The 20,708-nt window shown below is 44.9% G+C and overlaps 1 protein-coding gene across 1 annotated transcript; it reads left to right on the top strand.

Annotated features, from left to right (window-relative positions):
* Positions 1–4,558: 4,558 nt before the first annotated feature.
* On the top strand, positions 4,559–13,399 carry TMEM14C (transmembrane protein 14C). The gene is made up of 6 exons (XM_033216212.1): positions 4,559–4,873; positions 6,506–6,569; positions 6,896–6,972; positions 7,852–7,953; positions 10,895–10,982; positions 12,883–13,399. The coding sequence occupies exons 2-6, from the start codon at positions 6,550–6,552 to the stop codon at positions 12,932–12,934; spliced, it is 339 nt and encodes a 112-aa protein (XP_033072103.1). The 5' UTR covers positions 4,559–4,873; positions 6,506–6,549; the 3' UTR covers positions 12,935–13,399.
* The last annotated feature ends 7,309 nt before the right edge of the window (positions 13,400–20,708 follow it).

Consider the following 20,708-nt stretch of genomic DNA (forward strand, 5'->3'; position numbering starts at 1 on the left):
GGATATAACACAATTTGTTTATTCTATAGCTGATGCATACTTGTTTCCTCTTGGCTAGTATGAATAATGTTGCTTTGAAAATTCATTTACAAGTTTTTGCATGAACATATGTTTTCATTTTTCTTGGGTACATATATACCTAGAAGTAAAACTGTCGAATCAGATGGTTATTCTTATGTTCAGCCTTTTGAGGGAGTACCATACTGTTGTAAAGCAGTCACACCCTATATATTTCCACCACCAGTGTATGAGTGTTCCGATTTTGCCACACCTTTGCTGACACTTGGTTTTTTGTTTTTATTATAGCCATTCCAGTGGGTGGGAATTAGTAGCTCATTGTGATTTTGATTTGCATTTCCTGATGGCTAATGATGGTGAGCCTCTTACCTCTTTTGAAAAAATGTTTATTACTACTGACCTCAGGTGATCCACCCCCCTCGGCCTCCCAAAGTGCTGGGATTATAGATGTGAGCCACTGCGCCCGGCCCTGGATTCAAATTCTAATCCATTGATTTATATGCCAATCTTTATAACAGTACAATACAGTCTTGATTACTATAGGTTTGTAGTAAGTTTTAAATAAGGAAGGGTGAGTCTTGCAACTTTATTCTTTTTGAAGATTATTTTGGCTGTCCCTTGAATTTTTATATGAATTTTAATATCAGTTCATCAATTTCTGCAGAGTCCAGCTTGGATTTGATAGGAATTGCATTGAATATATAGATCAATTTGAGGAATATTATAACCTAAAAAATTTGAAATCCTCCAATCCACAAACAAAGGACATCCTTTTATTTAGTTAGTTATTCTTTCATTTCTTTCCACAGTGTTTTTTTTAGCTTTCAGTTTATAAATTTTGTACTTATTAAATTTATTTCTGAGGGTTTCATTCTTTTTGATGCTATTGTAAATTGAATTGTTAATTTCACTTTTGGTTTATTTGTTGCTACTAAAGCTATATATTTTAATGTGTTGTATTTTCATTTTATTCAGGATAATGCACTTTTCTTGGTGGGGGTGGGTGGCAAGGTCTTGGTCTGTCACCCAGGCTGGAGTGCAAAGGCGTGATCTTGGCTCAGTGCAGCCTTGGCCTCCTAGACACAGGCAATCCTCCCACCTCATCCTCCTGAATGGCTGGGACTACAGGCACACACCACCACGCCCAGCTAACTTTTTTGTATCTTGTAAAGACAGGGTTTCACTATGTTGGCCAGGCTGGTCTTGAACTCCTGGACTCAAGCGATCCTCCGGCCTTGGCCTCCCAAAGTGCTGGGATTACAGGCATGAGCCACCATGCCTAGCCTTTTTTTAATTTCTAGAGACACACGGATTTTTCTCTTTGACCCACAGATTATTTTAAAATGTGGTTTAGTTTCCAAGTGTTTGGAGATTTTCTTGTTATCTTTCTGTTACTGATTTCTAATTTGATTCCATTGTTGTTGGAGAACACATTCTGTATGATTTCCATTCTTTAAATTAGTTGAGATTTGTTTTATGGCCCAGGATATGATCTCTCCTGATAGATGTTCTGTGGACACTTGAATATGTATCTTGCAGCTGTTGGTTGTAGCATTCTATAAATGTCTATTAGATCCTGTTAGTTGATGTTATTGGGGTTTTCTATATCCTTCCTGACTTCCTGTCTACTGCTTTTATCATTTCGAGGAACTGAAGCCTCCAACTATAACTCTGGATTTGTCCATTTCTTATTTCAATTCCTTCAGTTTTTGTTTCACATCTTTTGCAGCTCTATTGTTAGGTACATACACATTTAGGATTTCTGTTTTCTTGATGAATTTGACTCTGAAATCTTTATACTATGTCACTGTCTCTGGTAATTTTCTTTGCTCTGAAGTCTGACATTAATGTAGCTACTTCTGATTTCTTTTGATTGTTTTCATGATATATTTTTTCCATCTTTTATTGCAACTTGCCTGTATCCTTATATTTGAAGTGAATTTTTTGTATGCAGCATATAATTGTGTCATATTTCTTAATCCATTCTGATAATCTGTCTTTTAATTGATGTATTTAGACCATTTACATTTAATGTCATTAATGATATTTTAAGACTTAAGTCGGCCATTTTTTTGTTTTGCTTTCTGTTTGTGCTGTTTTTGTTTTCTTTTTCCTACTTCCTACTTTCCTGTGAGTTATATAAACATTATTTAAAATGCTGCTTTTCTTTATTTACATAGTTTTTTTGTTTGTTTCTTTGTTTTTGAGATGGAGTCTTGCTCTGTTGTCCAGGCTGGAGTGCAATGACATAATCTTGGCTCATGGCAACCTCTGCCTCCTAGGTTCAAGTAATTCTCCTGCCTCAGCCTTCTGGGTACCTTGGATTATAGGGGTGAGCCACCATGCCTGGCTAATTTTTGTATTTCAGACCTTACTTTAAACAATAGCTGTACCACTGACAAAGATTGTAGATAATACAATTCTCTGAGGTTTAGTTTCTTCAAGTATAAGGTCGGGGGTAGAGTGCGGGAATCATGGTGGATGATCCTAATTAAGGTTTGAGGCTTGCGCCTGCATAGGGAAGAATGAGTCCCTAAAGCCATTCCCTGCAGGTTAAGACAAGTCTCCTTATTAATTGTTCAGGAAAGTCTTCAATTAAATTGAAGGTCTGGCATACTGCAACTCCTGCAAGTCCTTAGTCATTATCAGCTTTAGCTGGTTAGAATCCGCTATGATAAACACATGCTTCAATTTTGCTATCTGGAAGGTAGGTGCTGCTGCAAGTGGAAAGTCTGTCTTTAAGAATATGCACTGCAGCCGGGCGTGGTGGCTCACGCCTGTAATCCCAACACTTTGGGAGACCCAGGCAGGCGGATTGCTTGAGGTCGGGAGTTCAGGACCAGCCTGGCCAACATGGTGAACCACCGTCTCTACTAAAAATACAAAAGATAGCCCGGTGTGGTGCTGCTCATCTGTAATCTCAGCTGCTCAGGAGGCTGAGCCGGAGAATCACTTGAACCTGGGAGGCGGAGGTTGCAGTGAGCCAAGATCCTGCCACTGCACTCCAGCCTGGGCAACTGTTAGAAATGCTTGTTCCCCGGCAACGCAAAGAAATAGCACTCAAACATAAATTTAAATCTCTCAGAAAGACCATTTTTACTTTCTGCAGAAAGGGTACGTCTCACAGATGGAACAATGGTGAAAACCCACTTGAACAAAGGAAAAGCAGACCTATTTATGCCTCACACATTTGGGTCGTCATTACTGCTGTGTCTTGCATCCATTGGCTGGTGCTGGACCTCACAGTCTTAAACTGATACCTGATTTGCTAACATCCTGAAACTTTCCTAAATAGATAAGTGCAAGGGAGGATAAAGAAGGAGAGGAAGTTGCTTATGAAAGGTTTAAGGAAGCAATAACATTTCCAAATAAGGAGGAGCATAAGCTATGAGCTGAGACTTGCTTGGGCCTCTCCAGCCATGCCTGAGTAAGCCAAAGCAAATAACTGGCCTAAAGTGTAAGAACTGACAGTTGATAGGAGGCTTTAGAGTAAGAAGTGATTATTCTTAGTGTCTATTATTTTATTTTTAAACCAAGATGAGCTTTGAAGAGGAACTTTTCTACTTTCTACAGCAACAGAGTGAGACTCTGTCTCAAAAACAAACAAACAAAAGAATATGCGCTGCAAAAGCTGGCACGGTGGCTCACGCCTCTAATCCCAGCACTTTGGGAGGCCAAGGGGTGGGGGGCGGATCATGAGGTCAGGAGTTCGAGACCAGCAGGGCCAACATGGTGAAACCCCATCTCTACTAAAAATACAAAAATTAGCCAGGCATGGTGGTGTAGGCCTGTAATCCCAGCTACTCAGAAGGCTGAGGCGGGAGAATCAGTTGAACCTGGGAGGCAGAGGTTGCAGTGGGCCGAGGTCGCACACTGGACGCCAGCCTGGGCAAGAGCGAGACTCCGTATCAAAAAAAAAAAAAAAAAGACCGCGCTGGAATTTGCTTTATTCAGTGACGATTATATTGATCAGATTTGTCTATGTTGATACTTGTAGGGGATGAAGGAGAGGGAGAAGTCAACGATGACAGCAAATTTTAGTGTAGAGCAAATGAGAGAATGGTGGTGCAGGAAACACAGGGAACAGAAGCGGCTGGGAAGTGGAAATGGAGATAACATCATGCTGTGGACATTCGGGATCCACAGAGCTGGGCAAAAAGCAGGTTTAACTTACTCCTTATCCCCCTTTAAGATGCTTCTCAAGTAGCCTCACTCCTTAAAACAAACATATTTGGCATTGAGCCACATTATTCTGCAGCCGCCATGTTTTCTTCCAGGTAGAAGGCAGGCCCTTCCTGGTGTAAACAAACAAGATCGGGCTTGAATGACACTCCTCCCTGATGACCGGCATCTGGTTTATACCCTGTAACTTGTCCCTCTGTTAATGGGGTTCTTCAAAATCCAGCCTCAGATGCCCTCCTCCCGCAGCGGTGGCCTCCACCTCTGGCCTGGCGAGCTCACGTGGTCCAGCTTGTGCAACTCCGGGTTTCCGGCTTTTGGCCACTCAGGGTTGGACCTGGGACTGGTGCTGGTCGGCCCTGCAGGCGCTGTGGACTGGGAAAGCACAGAGATTCCCCACCTCGTTCCCGGGACTGGGGCGCTCGCCACGATGCCCCGCCCCACTCCTCACCCCCTGAATGCAGAGGGCGCTTGCTGCTACTCGGTGGCTCAAGCACCGTCCTCATTCTCTGCCCGCCCCTCTCCCGGGACACTGCGCACGCACCACAGAGCCGCGCCCCTCGCCTCACCCCGCCACCGGGACGCAGAGCGTCAGCCGCCGCGTTTCCGGCGACATCTCGCTGTCATCACCGCGGCTTGCGCGCCCTTGTAGACAGCCCGGGCCTTCGTGAGACCGGTGCGAATTATTTGGGATTATTCTTATTATTTCTGCCACTTTTAACTTTTAGGGATTATTTAGGAGTTTCACGGCCGTCTGCTTTTCGTCCCCCCGATTCAGCCGGGCCTTTAGGCCGTGTGGGCGGTGCTTTTCTCATTGGGTATTTTCTGCTTTTCTTTTTTTTTTTTTTTTTTTTTGAGACGGAGTCTCGCAGTCGCCCAGGCTGGAGTGCAGTGGCCGGGTCTCAGCTCACTGCAAGCTCCGCCTCCCGGGTTTACGCCATTCTCCTGCCTCAGCCTCCCGAGTAGCTGGGACTACAGGCGCCCGCCAACTCGCCCGGCTAGTTTTTTCTATTTTTTAGTAGAGACGGGGTTTCGCCGTGTTAGCCAGGATGGTCTCGATCTCCTGACCTCGTGATCCGCCCGTCTCGGCCTCCCAAAGTGCTGGGATTACAGGCTTGAGCCACCGCGCCCGGCCTTTTCTGCTTTTCTTAAAAGAAGTTGTGGACGCGCGGAGTCCCTGACCTCCTGAGCAAAGGCTTACCCATGTAGCATAGTGTTGCCTGGTTTCTTGGTGGTTTTGTTGCTCCATCTCTTTAAAAGCCTCGCTAACTCAGTGCCGCCTCCAGTTAAGAACTGTGGGCAAGATCCCAAGCCCCCTGCCCTTCCCTGTTTTGTGGAAACTTAATTTTTTTTTGTTGTCCTTGAGGGAGGGTCTCACTCTGTCGCCCAGGCTTGAGTGCAGTAGCCTGAATATGTCTAATTGCAGCTTCTGCCTCCTGGGCTCAAGCCATCCTCCCACCTCAGCCTCCCAAGAAGCTGGGATTACAGGCGCATGCCACCATGCCCGATTGCTTTTTAAATATTTTTTAGTAGACAATGGGTTTCACCATGTTGGCCAGGCTGGTCTTGAACTCCTAACCCCAGGTGATCCGCCTGCCTTGGCCTCCAAAGTACTGGGATTACAGGCGTGAGCCACTGCACATGGCCTAATTCTTTAAACAGAATAAACGGGGTGTGCATTGCTTTCATCTTGTTAGGCTCGCTGCATGCTGGATACTTTCTGTAGGAAAATAGGAGCTGTTTTTCCAAGGGTGCAATGTCACATGTGAATATGACGTGTTTCCGTATATTTTATCCTACCCTTCTGCCCTACTAACGAGAACTGTGAGTTGGACACAGAAGTTTCTAAAAAAGTTGAGTATTGAAATTGGCTGTTGCAGCAGGGACGAAAAGCAGCAGTCCTACCTCCCCTCAAAAGAGACATTAAGGTAGTTGGATTAAGGGCACAGGAGTATTTGCTTTTCAACTTTGTGGTAACGTGGGTAGCTAATGAAGTGACTAACGCATCACCTGATTATAGAGCTGTCAGTGGATCTTGCTGAGTTTCCTGTGGGCCTATGTGATTAGAACTAAGGTTTTTGTGACAATGGTTGGCATCTGTTCAGCGTTTATTATGTGCTAAGCACCTTTACATGTGACATCCACTGAATAGTCGCAACAGCCCCGGGAAATTGGTACCAGTGTTATCCTCATGGTACGTGAAGGATACTGAGATTTAGGTTGCGTAGCTTGCGGGTTGGACACACTTCTTTCTGACTGCTGGAGAGCTGTGCTTTTAACCACCTCTGATCCAGCTTGTTTTCTGCAGGTGCAGGCCTGGGGTAGTCTCCCGTCTGGACAGAGAAGAGAAGAATGCAGGACACCGGCTCAGTGTGAGTGGACAGGAAATGGGTATGGAGTAGCCAGGAGCTTCTGGAAACCAGAGTTCCTTTCCTCAGCTGAAAAGAACCCTAAGAGTAGACTGCCTAGGATTGCGTGGGGGATGGGAGGATCACTGAACCTGTGGGCCAGAGACTTGGGTTTGAGTCCCAGCTCTGGCTTTGCTGAGATGTGTGACTCTCAGAAAGTCATCCAACCTCTGTGGGCCTTATTTTCAGTGATAGAACCTGTGGGGAATGATTACCTTTTAGTCTCATCCTATACAATATGGTTTGTTTTTAAAGCCAGGTTAGCACTGACTTCTCTCTCGTGTTTTCAGGGTGCCTTTGCATTGGCTTGGCTTTGGCTACGCAGCACTGGTTGCTTCTGGTGGGATCGTTGGCTATGTAAAAGCAGGTATGGTTTTGTTGTTACTTAGCCTCTGAACATCTTCACGTTGTTCCAGTGAAATGTGAGTGCCCGGGTCCCTGAGAAGCAAGCTCGTTTGAGTCAGGTTTGCTGTAGGTCCCCAAGTGGAGTGCAGGCTTCCTTGTCAGTGTTGCAGCTCCTGCACTTGCCTTCTGGTTATCTGGCGAAGCTGAGCCGGGCCTCTTGTGGAATGACTTGTTTTTGCCTCTTTATCTAAAGATAGGCAGGGGTGGTTGTAGTTTGTTATTATCATTGACTACCGTGCATCAGCCACGACCCCCAAGTGCCATCTCTGGGCTCAGGTAGGAGGAAACCTCTGGTCTACACAGACTGGTATTTTGAAGTCTCTTCATTATGCCAGGCAGGGGTGTGTGAGTGGCTGTGCTTGTTTCTGCCCCCTAGTCCTTGCCTGCATTCCCACCCCAACCCCTGCACCAGAATTCTTATTCTCCAGGTCTTTGTATTTTTATTTAATTGACTGACCCTATTTCCCTCTCCTTGTGTGATTTGCTGGAAGTCCTGCATATACACAGTTCCAGCCCTTCACGATTGATCAGGCCTGTTTAGAAAGAAGGCCTAGCCACTAGCCATAGTTCCATCTAAGGAGGGAAGATGGCCTTCTTTCCTTTCCTTAGATGGAAGTGCCCTGCCTGTTAGAGGAGAGAAAAATGGGGTGGGAAGACCCTGACTTCTCTGAGAAGATAGCACACTCCCCGAAACATCTTCCTGCTTGAGTCCACCTTGGCTGTGAGCCGTGTTGAGAATTCTCTGTGCTGTCCTCCTTTGTAGGGATGGGGGTCTGGTGGATTCCGTGAGTGAAATAAGTGCCTCATGTTAAAAATGCGAGCTGTGTTTGCTTCCCTTTAGGCAGCGTGCCGTCCCTGGCTGCGGGACTGCTCTTCGGCAGCCTAGCCGGCCTGGGTGCTTACCAGCTGTCTCAGGATCCAAGGAACGTTTGGGTTTTCCTAGGTATGTCTGCTTCAGCGGCTCCTTAGGGCAGCTGTGTATCCAGAATACTCTTTTCCAAACGACCCTGGTTTGGTGGGATGGGGTGAGGTCTTCACACTTAACTTATGACAGTTTCACTTCTTCTACCAAGTCCTCAGAAAGTTTTAAAATGAGGGTGCAGAGGCAGGATTTGTGCTGGTTTTTATCTTTTATGTATAGAACATGGAAGGATTTCCATACCTCGTGAATGTATTTACCCAGTAGCATTAAACTTCTATAAGGCAAATGTGTCAGCCGTTGAGGTTGCCCATGGAAGACCACTGGCCTCAGCATCCCTAAGACATCACACATCTGGGTTAGGTTAGCATCCGAGTTGCAATTTCTCCATTTGAAAATCACCTCTGGGCCGGGCACGGTGGCTCAAGCCTGTAATCCCAGCACTTTGGGAGGCCGAGACGGGCGGATCACGAGGTCAGAAGATCGAGACCATCCTGGCTAACACTGTGAAACCCCGTCTCTACTAAAAGATACAAAAAACTAGCCGGGCGAGGTGGCGGGCGCCTGTAGTCCCAGCTACACGGGGGAGGCTGAGGCAGGAGAATGGTGTGGACCCGGGAGGCGGAGCTTGCAGTGAGCTGAGATCCGGCCACTGCACTCCAGCCCGGGCGACAGAGCAAGACTTCGTCTCAAAAAAAAGAAAAAAAGAAAAAAAAAGAAAATCACCTCTTTAGCAGTTAGCTAAATGTGACTGCGGTGGCTCACACCAGTACTCCCAGCACTTTGGAAGGCCGAGGTGAGCGGATCACAAGGTGAGGAGTTCAAGACCAGCCTGCCCAACATGGTGAAACTCCATCTCTACTAAAAATACAAAAATTAGCTGGATATGGTGGCAGGCGCCTGTAGTCCCAGCTACTTGGGAGGCTGAGGCAGGAGAATCGCTTGAACCTGGGAGGCAGAGATTGCAGTGAGCTGAGTTCACGCCACTGCACTCCAGCCTGGGAGACAGAGCAAGACTCGGTGTCAAAAAACAAAAAACATGGGCATAGAATCAGAACTGGAAAGTACCCTGTGAGCGGCATGGACAGTGAGTGGAGTAGGGGACCGAGGAGTCCTCCTTATCAGGGTGGCTTTCAGCACATTTCTCTGGGGCGCCACCCATGTGTCAGACGCTGCTAGGAGTGTGGGTTCCTCACTGTCTCCACAAACCCCGGGTGAGAATGAGTGCCATGTGGGAGGGAGAAGCCGTGTGATCTGTACACATCAGCCGGGTTGGGAAGGGAGGTCAGTGATGGCTCATGGGGTGTGCTGAGGAAGGAGGTGCGTCCAGGTCCCCGCTCTGCCTAACAGCTCCCTCCCTCATGCTCCAAAATGACTTTCAGCCTCCATTTTTCCTTTCTCTGATCCTGCTCCACTCAGCAAATGACCTCATGCCTACTTCAGGGAAAAAAATAGCAGCCATCAGGTAGGGACTCCCCGGAGCCTTTAATCTCCAAGCCTCACCTCGTCCTGTTTTCCCTCCTGTCCAACACCAGTGTCCTCCTCTGGGCTTCGGATGTCTTCTCCCTGACCTTCTCCAGACCTTGACACCGGCAAGGATCCTGTCTTGTATTTGTAGTTCTCCTTTTAGGTGGATCCACTCATTGATACTCAGATGTACTTGTCTCCTTCCCCTTTGTAAACTTCCCTTTTTTTGAGACAGAGTCTCACTGTATTGCCCAGGCCAGAGTGTAGTGGCACAGTCTTGGCTCACTGCAACCTCCAGCTACCGGGTTCAAGCAATTCTCCTGTCTCAGTGTTCCGGGTAGCTGGGATTCAGGCGTCTGCCAACATGCCCGGCTGATTTTTCTATTTTTAGTAGAGACAGGAGTTTCACCATGTTGTCCAGGCTGGTCTATAACTCCTGACCTCAGGTTTGGGAGGCCGAGGAGGGTGGATTGCCTGAGCTCAGGAGTTCGAGACCACCATGGGCAACATGGTGAAACCGGGTCTTTAATAAAATAAAATAAAGTTAGCCAGATGTGGTGGCGGGTGCCTGTGGTCTGAACTACTCAGGAGGCTGAGACTTGAGAATTGCTTGATCCCGGCAGTTGCAGGTTGCAGTGAGCCAAGATCACACCACTGCACTCTAGCCTGGGCGACAGAGCGAGAATCTGTCTCAAAAACAAACAGAAAATGCGACTCTGTTCATGTATCCTTCTGCTTAGTAGCCTTTAACGGCTTCTCATTGCTCTTAGGATGAAAACCCAATCCCTAGTATGGCCTTCAAGGCTCCATGTGGTCTGGCCCCTCCTACTTGACCTCTGTGCCACACTGGCCTTTTAAGGTGAATGTGCCATGCTCCCTGTCACCACAGGGCCTCTGCATATACTGTCCCCTCTGCCTGGAATAGGCCTTCCCATCCTTCAGCTCATTAATTCCTGCCGTAATTTCAGATCTCAGCCAATCTTCACTTTTTTGGCTAAGCCTTTTTATTTGTGTGAGTCTTTAAAGTCTGTCCCATCAGACCTGAAGCACTGTAAAAGGGCAAAGACAGTTACGATTACCTTTTTATTCTCCAGGACCTAGCACAGCGCTTGACATGTAGTAGGTGCTTTGACAGTTACCCAGTGGGAATTGCGTGCAGGGTAGAGGAAATAGCGTCTGCAGGGCGTGAGAAACAGCAGCATTTTGGAGAAAACTAACACATTGATGGCTAAAGGGGGGGGGTTGCAGAAGATGAGTGGTAAGAGATGAGGCTGGAAGGGCAGGCAGGGCCCAGGCTGTGAAGGGCTCTATTTGGCCAGCATTGGTACTTGGACCCATAGGATGTGGGCACCAGTAATCTCCCCCCACTTGGAGAAGGAGGAATAAGCATAGGGTGAGGTGTGAGCCTTGAGAGATGGGTGGGGCTTGGCCCACTTCTGATTCCCCTGCGTAGAAGATGTAATGAGTTTTAACCCCTTCTTTATATTTTTTTCATCAGCTACATCTGGTACCTTGGCTGGCATTATGGGAATGAGATTCTACAACTCTGGAAAATTCATGCCTGCAGGTTTAATTGCAGGTGCCAGGTACTTTCATTTGTTACTCCTCTTTACCATGTAGAGTTCAGTTTATTCCCCAGGATACTATATGCATTCAAAACCTAACTTGTTTCAGGATATCTGATGCTATGCATCAACTGACATTTGATATATACACTCATAGGAAATGTTTCAAAAACAATAGCTGGTTTAATGTCAAAATGGCATGAGTATATCCATTCACTGTGGAAATGGGTTTGTTCGCATGTTTGCTTTCCGGTCCATCCTGGCTCCTCCCTATACGGTGGCAGAAGTTTTCCTGCAAAGCCATGACTGCAGCCTTTTGTGTGACTTGCATGGAAGATGCGGGGACCCCATATTTCTTAGATGTGTAGATGTCTTTTACAGAAAATTTTGCTAAAAGGGAATTTTGATTGAATCCTCTTTTCTAATTTTTTTTTTTTTTTTGAGACAGAGTATCGCTTTGTCACCCAGGATGGAGTGCAGTGGTGTGATCTCTGCTCACTGCAATCACCATCCGCCTTCCGGGTTCAAGTGATTCTCATGCCTCAGCCTCTGGAGTAACTGGGATTACAGGCGTGCACCACCACACCTGGCTCATTTTTGTTGTTTTGGTAGAGATGGTGTTTCACCCCGTTAGCGAGGCTGGTCTCGAACTCCTGATCTCATGATCCTCCCACCTTGGCCTCCCAAAATGCTGGGATTACAGGCATGACCCATTGCTCCCGGCCCTGTTTTCTAATTTTGATTATAAAACCTAAACCAAATTGTGGCTTTTAAAAAATTTAGTTGTGGCCAGGCATAGTGGCTCACGCCTGTAATCCCAGTACTTTGGGAGGCCGAGGCTGGCGGATCACCTGAGGTCAGGGGTTCAAGACCATCCTGGCCAACATGGTGAAACCCCATCTCTATGAAAACTACAAAAATTAGCCGGGTGTGGTAGTGGGCACTTGTAATCCCAGCTACTCGGGAGGCTGAAGCAGGGAGAATTGCTTGAACCTGGGAAGCGGAGGTTACAGTGAGCTGAGATCATGCCACTGCACTCCAGCCTGGGGGACAGAGCAAGAGTCCATCTCAAAACAAAAAACAAAAAAAATTTAGTTGTAGGCCAGGTTTGGTGGCTCACGCCTATAATCCCAGCACTTTGGGAGGCCAGAGCAGCCAGATCACTTGAGGTCAGGATTTCAAGACCAGTCTGCCCACATGGTGAAACCCCATCTCTATGAAAAAATACAAAAATGAGCCGGGCGTGATGGTGCACACCTGTAATCCCAGCTACTTGGGACACTGAGTCAGGAAAATTGCTTGAAACTGGGAGGCAGAAGTTGCAGTGAGCCGAAATTGTGCCGCTGAACTCCAGCCTGGGCAACAGAGGTGAGTGAGACTCTGTATCAAAAGAAAAAAAAAAAATTTAACCTTCTTAAAAACAAAAAATTTAGTTGTTAAGTATTATAAAGACATCCTGAAGGCAGGGGCATTTTTAAAAATCTGTTTTGGAGAAAAATTGCATACTCTGATCATAGTCGTGATGCTACCAGTATAATGTTACACCTGAAGCAAAAGAGTCAGTGTGGAGCAAGGTCTAGAGCCGTAAACTGAGAGGCTGGAGATTTGACCACTAATCAGATCCCTGAGGGTGGGGCGGCCTTGCTCTCTCTTGCCTCCGTTTCTTCATCTGTTCAAATTATTGGCAGTTGGATTAGGATCCAGCTCATGTGTGCTATTTTAAGACCTCAGTATGAGACTGTCCCTTGGCTTGCTTTTCCTCTGGTTCCTCCAGGGATGGAAATTTTACCTCTGACCACTCTTGCCTTAGTACCTCCTCCCCCACGCAGTTGTGAGGAACGTGCAGAGTTTAGTTCCTTAAAAACATAGTTGCCTGTTCTGTCCTTTACCTGACGTTTTCTGTCTTGTTTCTTTTAAACAGTTTGCTGATGGCCGCCAAAGTTGGAGTTAGTATGTTCAACAGACCCCATTAGCAGAAGTCATGTTCCAGCTTGCACTGATGAAGGATTAAAAATCTGCATCTTCCACTATTTTCAATGTATTAAGAGAACTAAGTGCAGCATTTTTGCATCTGACATTTTACCTAAAAAAAAAGACACCAACCTTGGCGGAGGGGTGGAAAATCAGTTGTTACCATTGTAACCCTACAGAGGTTATAATGAGGATGTAACATGAGCATGTGGAGACCCTCATAGAGCTCGATTCTTGTGTATCGATGTTATCTCTTCTTTCTGTATCTATAGGTAAATCTCAAGGGTAAAATGTTAGGTGTTGACATTGAGAACCCTGAAACCCCATTCCGTGCTCTGAGGAACAGTGTGAAAAAGTCTCTTATGAGATTTAGAATATCTGTTCTTTTGCTCATCTTAGACCACAGACTGACTTTGAAATTATGTTAAGTGAAATATCAATGAAAATAAAGTTTACTATAAATAATATTTCCTGTGGGGTCTTCATTGCCAGAGCTGTCTAGTTCATAGAATGAGATGTTGCTAGCAGCAAGATATAGAAACTTGAAAGTATTTTGTTAATATTTAGAAATTACCTATTTTGAATAACTTAAGGACCAAGGAAAGTTATTTGATTGTACATTGCATTGAAACTTGTTTCAAAAATGACCTCTGAGGATTTTTTGTTTTTCAAGAGACAAGGTCTTTCTCTGTCACCTAGGTTGGAGAGCAGTGGTGCAATCATATGTCACTATAACCTCAAACTCTTGGATTTAATCATCCCACCTTAGCCTCCTGAATAGCTGGTACTACTGGTGCATACCACCACACCCGGCTAATGTATTTTATTTTTTTTGTAGAGATGGGGTCTTGCTCTGTTGCCCAGGCTGGTCTCAAACTCCTGGTCTCAAGTGATCCTCTCACCTTGGCCTCCCAAAATGTACTGGAGTAATAAGCATGACCTGAGGTTTTCTTCTTTCTTTCTTTTTTTTTTTTGAGACGGAGTTTTGCTCTTGTCGCCCAGGCTGGAGTGCAATGCCACAATCTTGGCTCACCACAACCTCTGCCTCCCGGGTTCAAGCAATTCTCCTGCCTCAGATTCCTGAGTACCTGGAATTACAGGCATGCGCCACCAGGCCTGGCTAATTGTATTTTTAGTAGAGACGGGGTTTCTCCATGTTGGTCGACCTGGTCTCAAACTCTCAACCTAAAGTGATCTGCCTGCCTCAGCCTCCCAAAGTGCTGGGATTACAGGTGTGAGCCACCATGCCTAGCGGCCACTGAGGATTTCTAAGGTTAGGACTGTGGGCCGGGCACGGTGGCTAACTCCTGTAATCCCAACACTTTGGGAAGCCGAGGCAGGCAGGTCACAAGGTCAGGAGTTCGAGACCAGCATGGCCAAAATGCTGAAACCCCATCTACTAAAAAATACAAAAATTAACCAGGTGTGGTGGTGGGTGCCTGTAGTCCCAGCTATTCGAGAGGCTGAGGCTGGAGAATCACTTGAACCCAGGAGGCGGAGGTTGCAGTGAGCCAAGACCGCGCCACTACACTCCAGCCTGGGCGACAAGACTCCGTCTCAAAAAGAAAGGACTGTGTAGCAAAATCAAAAGCTGATTTTGTTGTTGTTGTTGTCGTTAATTAGTTCATACATAAATGTGACACTAGAATACACATCTAGAGCTTGAATCATCTAGTTTGGTGTCTGCGTTGGACACGTTGACTGGATACTGGTACTGTTTCAACATGAAGAAGTAACTCAATCTGCTACCTCTTGCTTTAGTTTTCATTCCCTCTTTAAAAAGGAAAGCATACTTAACTACTGTTCTCTACCCTAACTGTTACTGCTTTAGAGTATAGTTCAGACACTTTATGTATTTGCCTAAGCCCCTTGAAAGTGGTCCTAGTTTTCCATCTATTTTTATAGGACTCTGGACAATTGAGGGCACTTGTGTTGCAGTGGTAGAGGCATCAGAAGGCCATAGACCATCCAAAGCTACCAGCCTCCCAGGCTTCCATAGCTAAGAGTTTGAAGCACGGTGTTGGCCCTGTTTTCATCTATCATGGAGTGTTTCCAAAGGGCACACATTTTTGCCACCTTCAGTCCTAGAGGAGCACCTGAATCCTGAATGACAAGGTTCCCTGAAGGTGGGAGTTAGTTTAGGTGCCAAGTAGATCCCTGTGTGACTATTTGGTCCTCAGCAATCAGCCTGGAAAATTCTGAGGCAGCCCGCAGATGAGAGGCAGGAGGTCTTCATAGCCCTTGCCAGATCCCCTTGTCCCTGCTTCTCTGCAAAGGTCCCGGAGTAGTTACTGCCTAAGGGTTGCGCTGGGTCCTAGCAGTGCAAGGAACAAGCCATGGTGCTTGCTCTTCTGGAGTCTACTGGAGGAGGCGGACGTCTAAACAAAGGCAGTACAGAAATAAGTGTATAATGGAGGTAGATCTCTATGACTGTGGGGGCACACGGAGGGGAGTGGGCATTTCTGTTTAGGGAGTCAAGGTAGGCTTCACAAAGGAACCAATAGTTAAACTGAGCCTTGTCAGCTGATTCACAAGTCAGTTGATGTGAACTCCTTTTGTAAGTTGTCTGTGAGGATTTCATAGACAAGGACAGGGGCAAATGTGTCATGTAGATGGAGCAATACATAAGTGCCTCGAAGGCATGAAACTATGTACTACAACTGGGTTCAACCCTTTCCTTAGAGATCTAATTCTTTTTAATGGCTTTTAAGTTGTATGGATGTTTACTATTTACCATTCCCCTACTCATAGAAATATGTCTTATTTAATGCCTTTGATAGCTGGGCGCGGTGGCTCATACCTGTAATCCCTGTACTTTGGGAGGCCGAGGTGGGTAGATCACGAGGTCCAGAGATCGAGACCATCCTGGCCGATATGGTGAAACCCGTCTCTACCAAAAATACCAAAATTAGCTGGGCGTGGTGACGGGCACCTGTAGTCACAGCTACTCAGGAAGCTGAGGCAGGAGAGTCGCTTGAACCTGGGAGGCCGAGGTTGCAGTGAGCCGAGATCACGCCACTGCACTCCAGCCCAGGTGACAGAGCAAGACTCTGTCTCAAAAACAAAAACAAAAAACAAAAACGGCCGGGCACGGTGGCTCACGCCTGTAATCCCAGCACTTTGGGTGGCTGAGGAGGGCAGATCACAAGGTCAGGAGATCCAGATCATCCTGGCTAATATGGTGAAACCCCATCTCTACTAAAAATACAAAAAATTAGCTGGGTGTCATGGCGGGCACCTGTAGTCCCAGCTACTCGGGAGGCTGAGGCAGGAGAATCGCTTGAACCCGGGAGGCCGAGGTTGCAGTGAGGGGAGATCATGCCACTGCACTCCAGCCTGAGTGAGACTCCGTCACAAAAAAAAAAAAAAAAAAAAAAGGTGGTGTACCAAGGAATATCTTTGGAAATCCCCATGAACATGTGCAAAGGAATCTGTAGGTTACATTTCTAAACACTGAGTCAGAGCATCTCAGCACTTACAATTGTGATTGCCCTCAGAAGAAAATACACCAATTTACCCTCCTTCCAGTGATGGCTAACTTTGTGGAATTGGACGTTTTAAAAATTTTTGACACATGAAGCTAGGAGTCTGAAAACTTTTTCTGTAAAGGGCCAGATATGAATATTTTAGGCTTCGCAGGCCATCTCTGTCCCAGCTGCTCACCTCTGCCTTTGTAGAATGAAAGCAGCCATAACCAATAGATAAACAAACGAGGGTGACTGTTCCAATAAAACTGTACTTAGGAGCCTTGAAATCTGGATTTCATATAATTTCTACATATTACAAAATAGTAATCTTATTTTGATTTTCTTCAACCATTTAAAAATGCAAAACCGTTCTTAGATTGCTGTCTGCACAAAAACAGGCAATGGACTAGAATTGACTCGCTGACTATAGTCATGCCACCTCCTGATCTACCCCCAAAATGTTATCTAATGGTTTCAGTGATTTATTATGAATTATTAAGCATCTTTCATACATTTATTGGCCAGTTATATTTTTTCTGTGAGCAGCCTTTCATCCCTTTTGTCCATGTTTTTGGTTTTTTTTATTTTTTAATTGAAAACTCTGGATAGTCTGAGACTTTCTATATAGTATAAAAATGTGTTCCCTATCATATGTATTGAAAATATTTTCCTCTCACTTGTTATTTATGTCTTGATTTTATTTATTTTTGCTGTTGTACAGAAAGAAAACATTTATGAAATCAAATTTATTATATTTTCTTTATGGCTTTCAGATTAAAACCACTACTGCAAATTTTTTTTTTTTTTTTTTGAGACAGAGTCTTGTTCTGTCGCCCAGGCAGGAGTGCAGTGGCATGATCTTGGCTCATTGCAACCTCTGCCTCCCGGGTTCAAGCAATTCTTCTGCCTCAGTCTCCTGAGTAGCTGGGACTACAGGCATGTGCCACCACGCCTGGCTAATTATTTGTATTTTTAGTAGAGACGGGGTTTCACCATGTTAGCCAGGATGGTCTCGATCTCCTGACCTTGTCATACACCCTCCTCGGTCTCCCAAAGTGCTGGGATTACAGGTGTGAGCCACTGCGCCCGGCCACCACTGCCAAATTATAACTGAGACAGTGGAAGAGATCTGACCTAACAAAAGCCATCTTGCTTCTTCTAGCCTCCAAGCTGTCCTTGTTCATTCTGGTGTGGGCTGAACTAACTGTGGGAAGAACTTAGTTTATAGTTTATTTATTTTTTTCTGAGTTGGAGTCTTACTCCGTTGCCTAGGCTGGAGTGCAGTGGCACAATCTCAGCTCACTGCAACCTCTGCATCCTGGGTTCAAGGGATTCGCCTGTTTCAGCCTCCCAAGTAGCTGGGATTACAGGCGCATGCCACCATGCCTGGTTTATTTTGTATTTTTAATAAAGACGGGGGTTTCCAAACACCGCATGTTCTCCCTCATAGGTGGGAATTGAACAATGAGAACACTTGGACACAGGAAGGGGAACATCACACACCGCGGCCTGTTGTGGGGTGGGGGTAGTGGGGAGGGATAGCATTAGGAGATATACCTAACGTAAATGACGAGTTAATGGGTGCAGCACACCAACATGGCACATGTATACATATGTAACAAGCTTGCACATTGTGCACATGTACCCTAGAACATAAAGTATAAAATAAAATAAAATAAAGACGGGGATTTCACCATGTTAGCCAGGCTTGTCTTGAACTCTTGACCTCAAGTGATCTACCTGCCTCGGCCTCCCAGAGTGATGGGATTACAGGCATGAGCCACCACACCTGGCCTGAAATTATCTTATTTTCTTTCAACACTTTTACAGTTTTATCTTTTAGGTTTCTATTTTTAAAATTTATTAATTAACAAATAATTGTCCACATTATGGGGTACGATGTGATGTTTTAATCTCTGTATACATTATAGAAAGATTCAATCAAGCTAAGCTATCATATTACCAAATTACCGTTTCTTGTGTGGTGAGAGCATTTCTATTTTTAATGCTACTTTAGAATTTATTTTTGTGTGTGATGGTGCAAATGAGGGATCTGATTATTTTCTCCAAAATATAGCCATTACCTTAATATTGTTTATTGAAAAATATTAATTTCTCATTGCTTTGGAATGCCACTTTTACCATATGCTGAATTTCTGTATTTAGAACTGATTCTGTTCTAGCCTCTTCCAGGGATTTCTTTATTTTCTGTCCCAGTGCCAAATTTTATTAATCACTGTAGCTTTGTACTATATGTTGATATTTAGTTGGACAAGTCTGTTGTTGCTTTTCAGATTTTTCTTGACACAGTAACTTTACAAGATAAACTTAGAATTAGGCTTTTTGCTTGTTTGTTTGCTTTTTCTTTTTTTTTCTTTGTTAGAATTAGCCTTTTAATTTTTAAAATTTACTTGGGACTTTATTATGACACATTGATAGATAATGGAGGAGATTGAAAGCTTTAAAATATTTCCTCTTATCCAGGAACATTGTATGTTCCTTCATTTAATTCAGGTTTTGTTTGTTTGTTTGTTTGTTTTGAGACAGAGTCTTGCTCTGTTTCCCAGGCTGGAGTACAGTGGTGCGATCTTGGCTCACTGCAACCTCTGCCTCCTGGGTTCAAGTGATTCTCCTGCCTCGGTCTCCTGAGTAGCTGGGATTACAGGCGTGCACCACCACAGCTGGTTAGCTTTTGTTTTTGTATTTTTAGTAGAGACGGGGTTTCCCCATGTTGGCCAGGCTGGTCTTGAACTCCCAACCTTAGGTGATCCACCTGCCTTGGCCTCCCAAAGTGCTGGGATTACAGGTGTGAGCCACAGCACCCAGATTTTTTTTTGTTTTTTGGTTTTGGTTTTTTTTGAGACAGTGTCTCGCTCTGTCACCCAGGCTAGAGTGCAGTGGCATGATCTCAGCTCACTGCAACTTTTGCCTCCCAGGTTCAAGCGGTTGTCCTTCCTTAGCCTCTCGAATAGCTGGGATAAAAGGAGCCTGCCACCACACCTGACTAATTTTTGCATTTTTAGTAGAGGCAGCGTTTTGTCATGTTGGCCAGGCTGGTCTTGAACTCCTGACCTCAGGTGATCTACCCACCTCAGCTGGCAAGTGGATTATAGGCATGAGCCACCACACCTGACAAATTCAGGTTTTTAAAAAAATGTCCTAAAACAATATTTTAGAGCTTTATTCACATAGTACTTTACATTTTTAGTAAGATAGTGGATTATTTTATAGTGCTGTGGTATTCTGAATTTTTTTTTTTTTTTTTTTTTGAGACGGAGTCTCGCTCTTCCACCCAGGCTGGAGTGCAGTGGCCAGATCTCAGCTCACTGCAAGCTCCACCTCCCGGGTTTACGCCATTCTCCTGCCTCAGCCTCCGGAGTAGCTGGGACTACAGGCGCCCGCCACCTCGCCTGGCTAGTTTTTTGTATTTTTTAGTAGAGACAGGGTTTCACCGTGTTAGCCAGGATGGTCTCGATCTCCTGACCTCGTGATCCGCCCGCCTTGGCCTCCCAAAGTGCTGGGATTACAGGCTTGAGCCACCGCGCCCGGCCGAATTTTTTGTATTTTGTAGTATTTTATAGTTTTGTTATTATGAATGGGTACTTTTTCATGTCTTTTCTAACTAGGTAACAATCTGAACAAAATGGATTCCTGACATTAATGTTACTGCTTCTGTCACCTCACTCAAGCATATTACTTGCTTTAGGTTTTTATTAGCTGCTCTTTATCTGATTCTATGGCTTTATGTTAAAAGTTAGAAATAATAGGATGTTTGCTATCACTGGCAACATTCAATATAGTTCTAGAGAAATTAGACAAAACAATAAAAAAGATAATTTGAGAGGTATACATTAATAGTAGAAAGTAACTTAAATATTTTTAACAGCTGATAATTGTCTATCTGGAAAATCCACAACAAGCAACTAAAAACCAATTGGAACTAATAGAGGTCTTTAAAGCAGCAAGAAACAAGATCAACACTAAAAACCAATAGTTTTCTGTCAATAGCCATAATTCATTCTCTTCCATACTATTGCTAATATCCAAGTCCAACCCTTTCTATCTTTTACCCGGCTATTTAAATAATCTTCTGCGAGGAATACTTCTTTGCATGCTATGACCCTACAAGTCATTGTTTACCCAGCAGGCAGAGGCATATCTCAAGTATAATTAGACTCCTAGACTTAAAACTATTCAATGGTCCCTGACTACATTTATATTTCTCTTTTAGCTTTCTATAACATCTTGTTCTTTTTCTTAATAGCACCCATCATGATTTGCAAACATACATGTTTTTGTGTGTTTATTG

The sequence above is a fragment of the Trachypithecus francoisi genome, unplaced genomic scaffold (assembly GCF_009764315.1).
Source record: "Trachypithecus francoisi isolate TF-2019V2 unplaced genomic scaffold, Tfra_2.0 Lachesis_group10, whole genome shotgun sequence".
Lineage (NCBI taxonomy): Eukaryota > Metazoa > Chordata > Mammalia > Primates > Cercopithecidae > Trachypithecus > Trachypithecus francoisi.

Coding starts and splice junctions, on each gene's coding strand:
- TMEM14C (XM_033216212.1), top strand. CDS start 6,550: ATGCAGGACACCGGCTCAGT. Junction 6,973..7,851: donor CGTTGGCTATGTAAAAGCAG/GTATGGTTTTGT, acceptor GCTTCCCTTTAG/GCAGCGTGCCGTCCCTGGCT. Junction 7,954..10,894: donor GAACGTTTGGGTTTTCCTAG/GTATGTCTGCTT, acceptor TTTTTTCATCAG/CTACATCTGGTACCTTGGCT.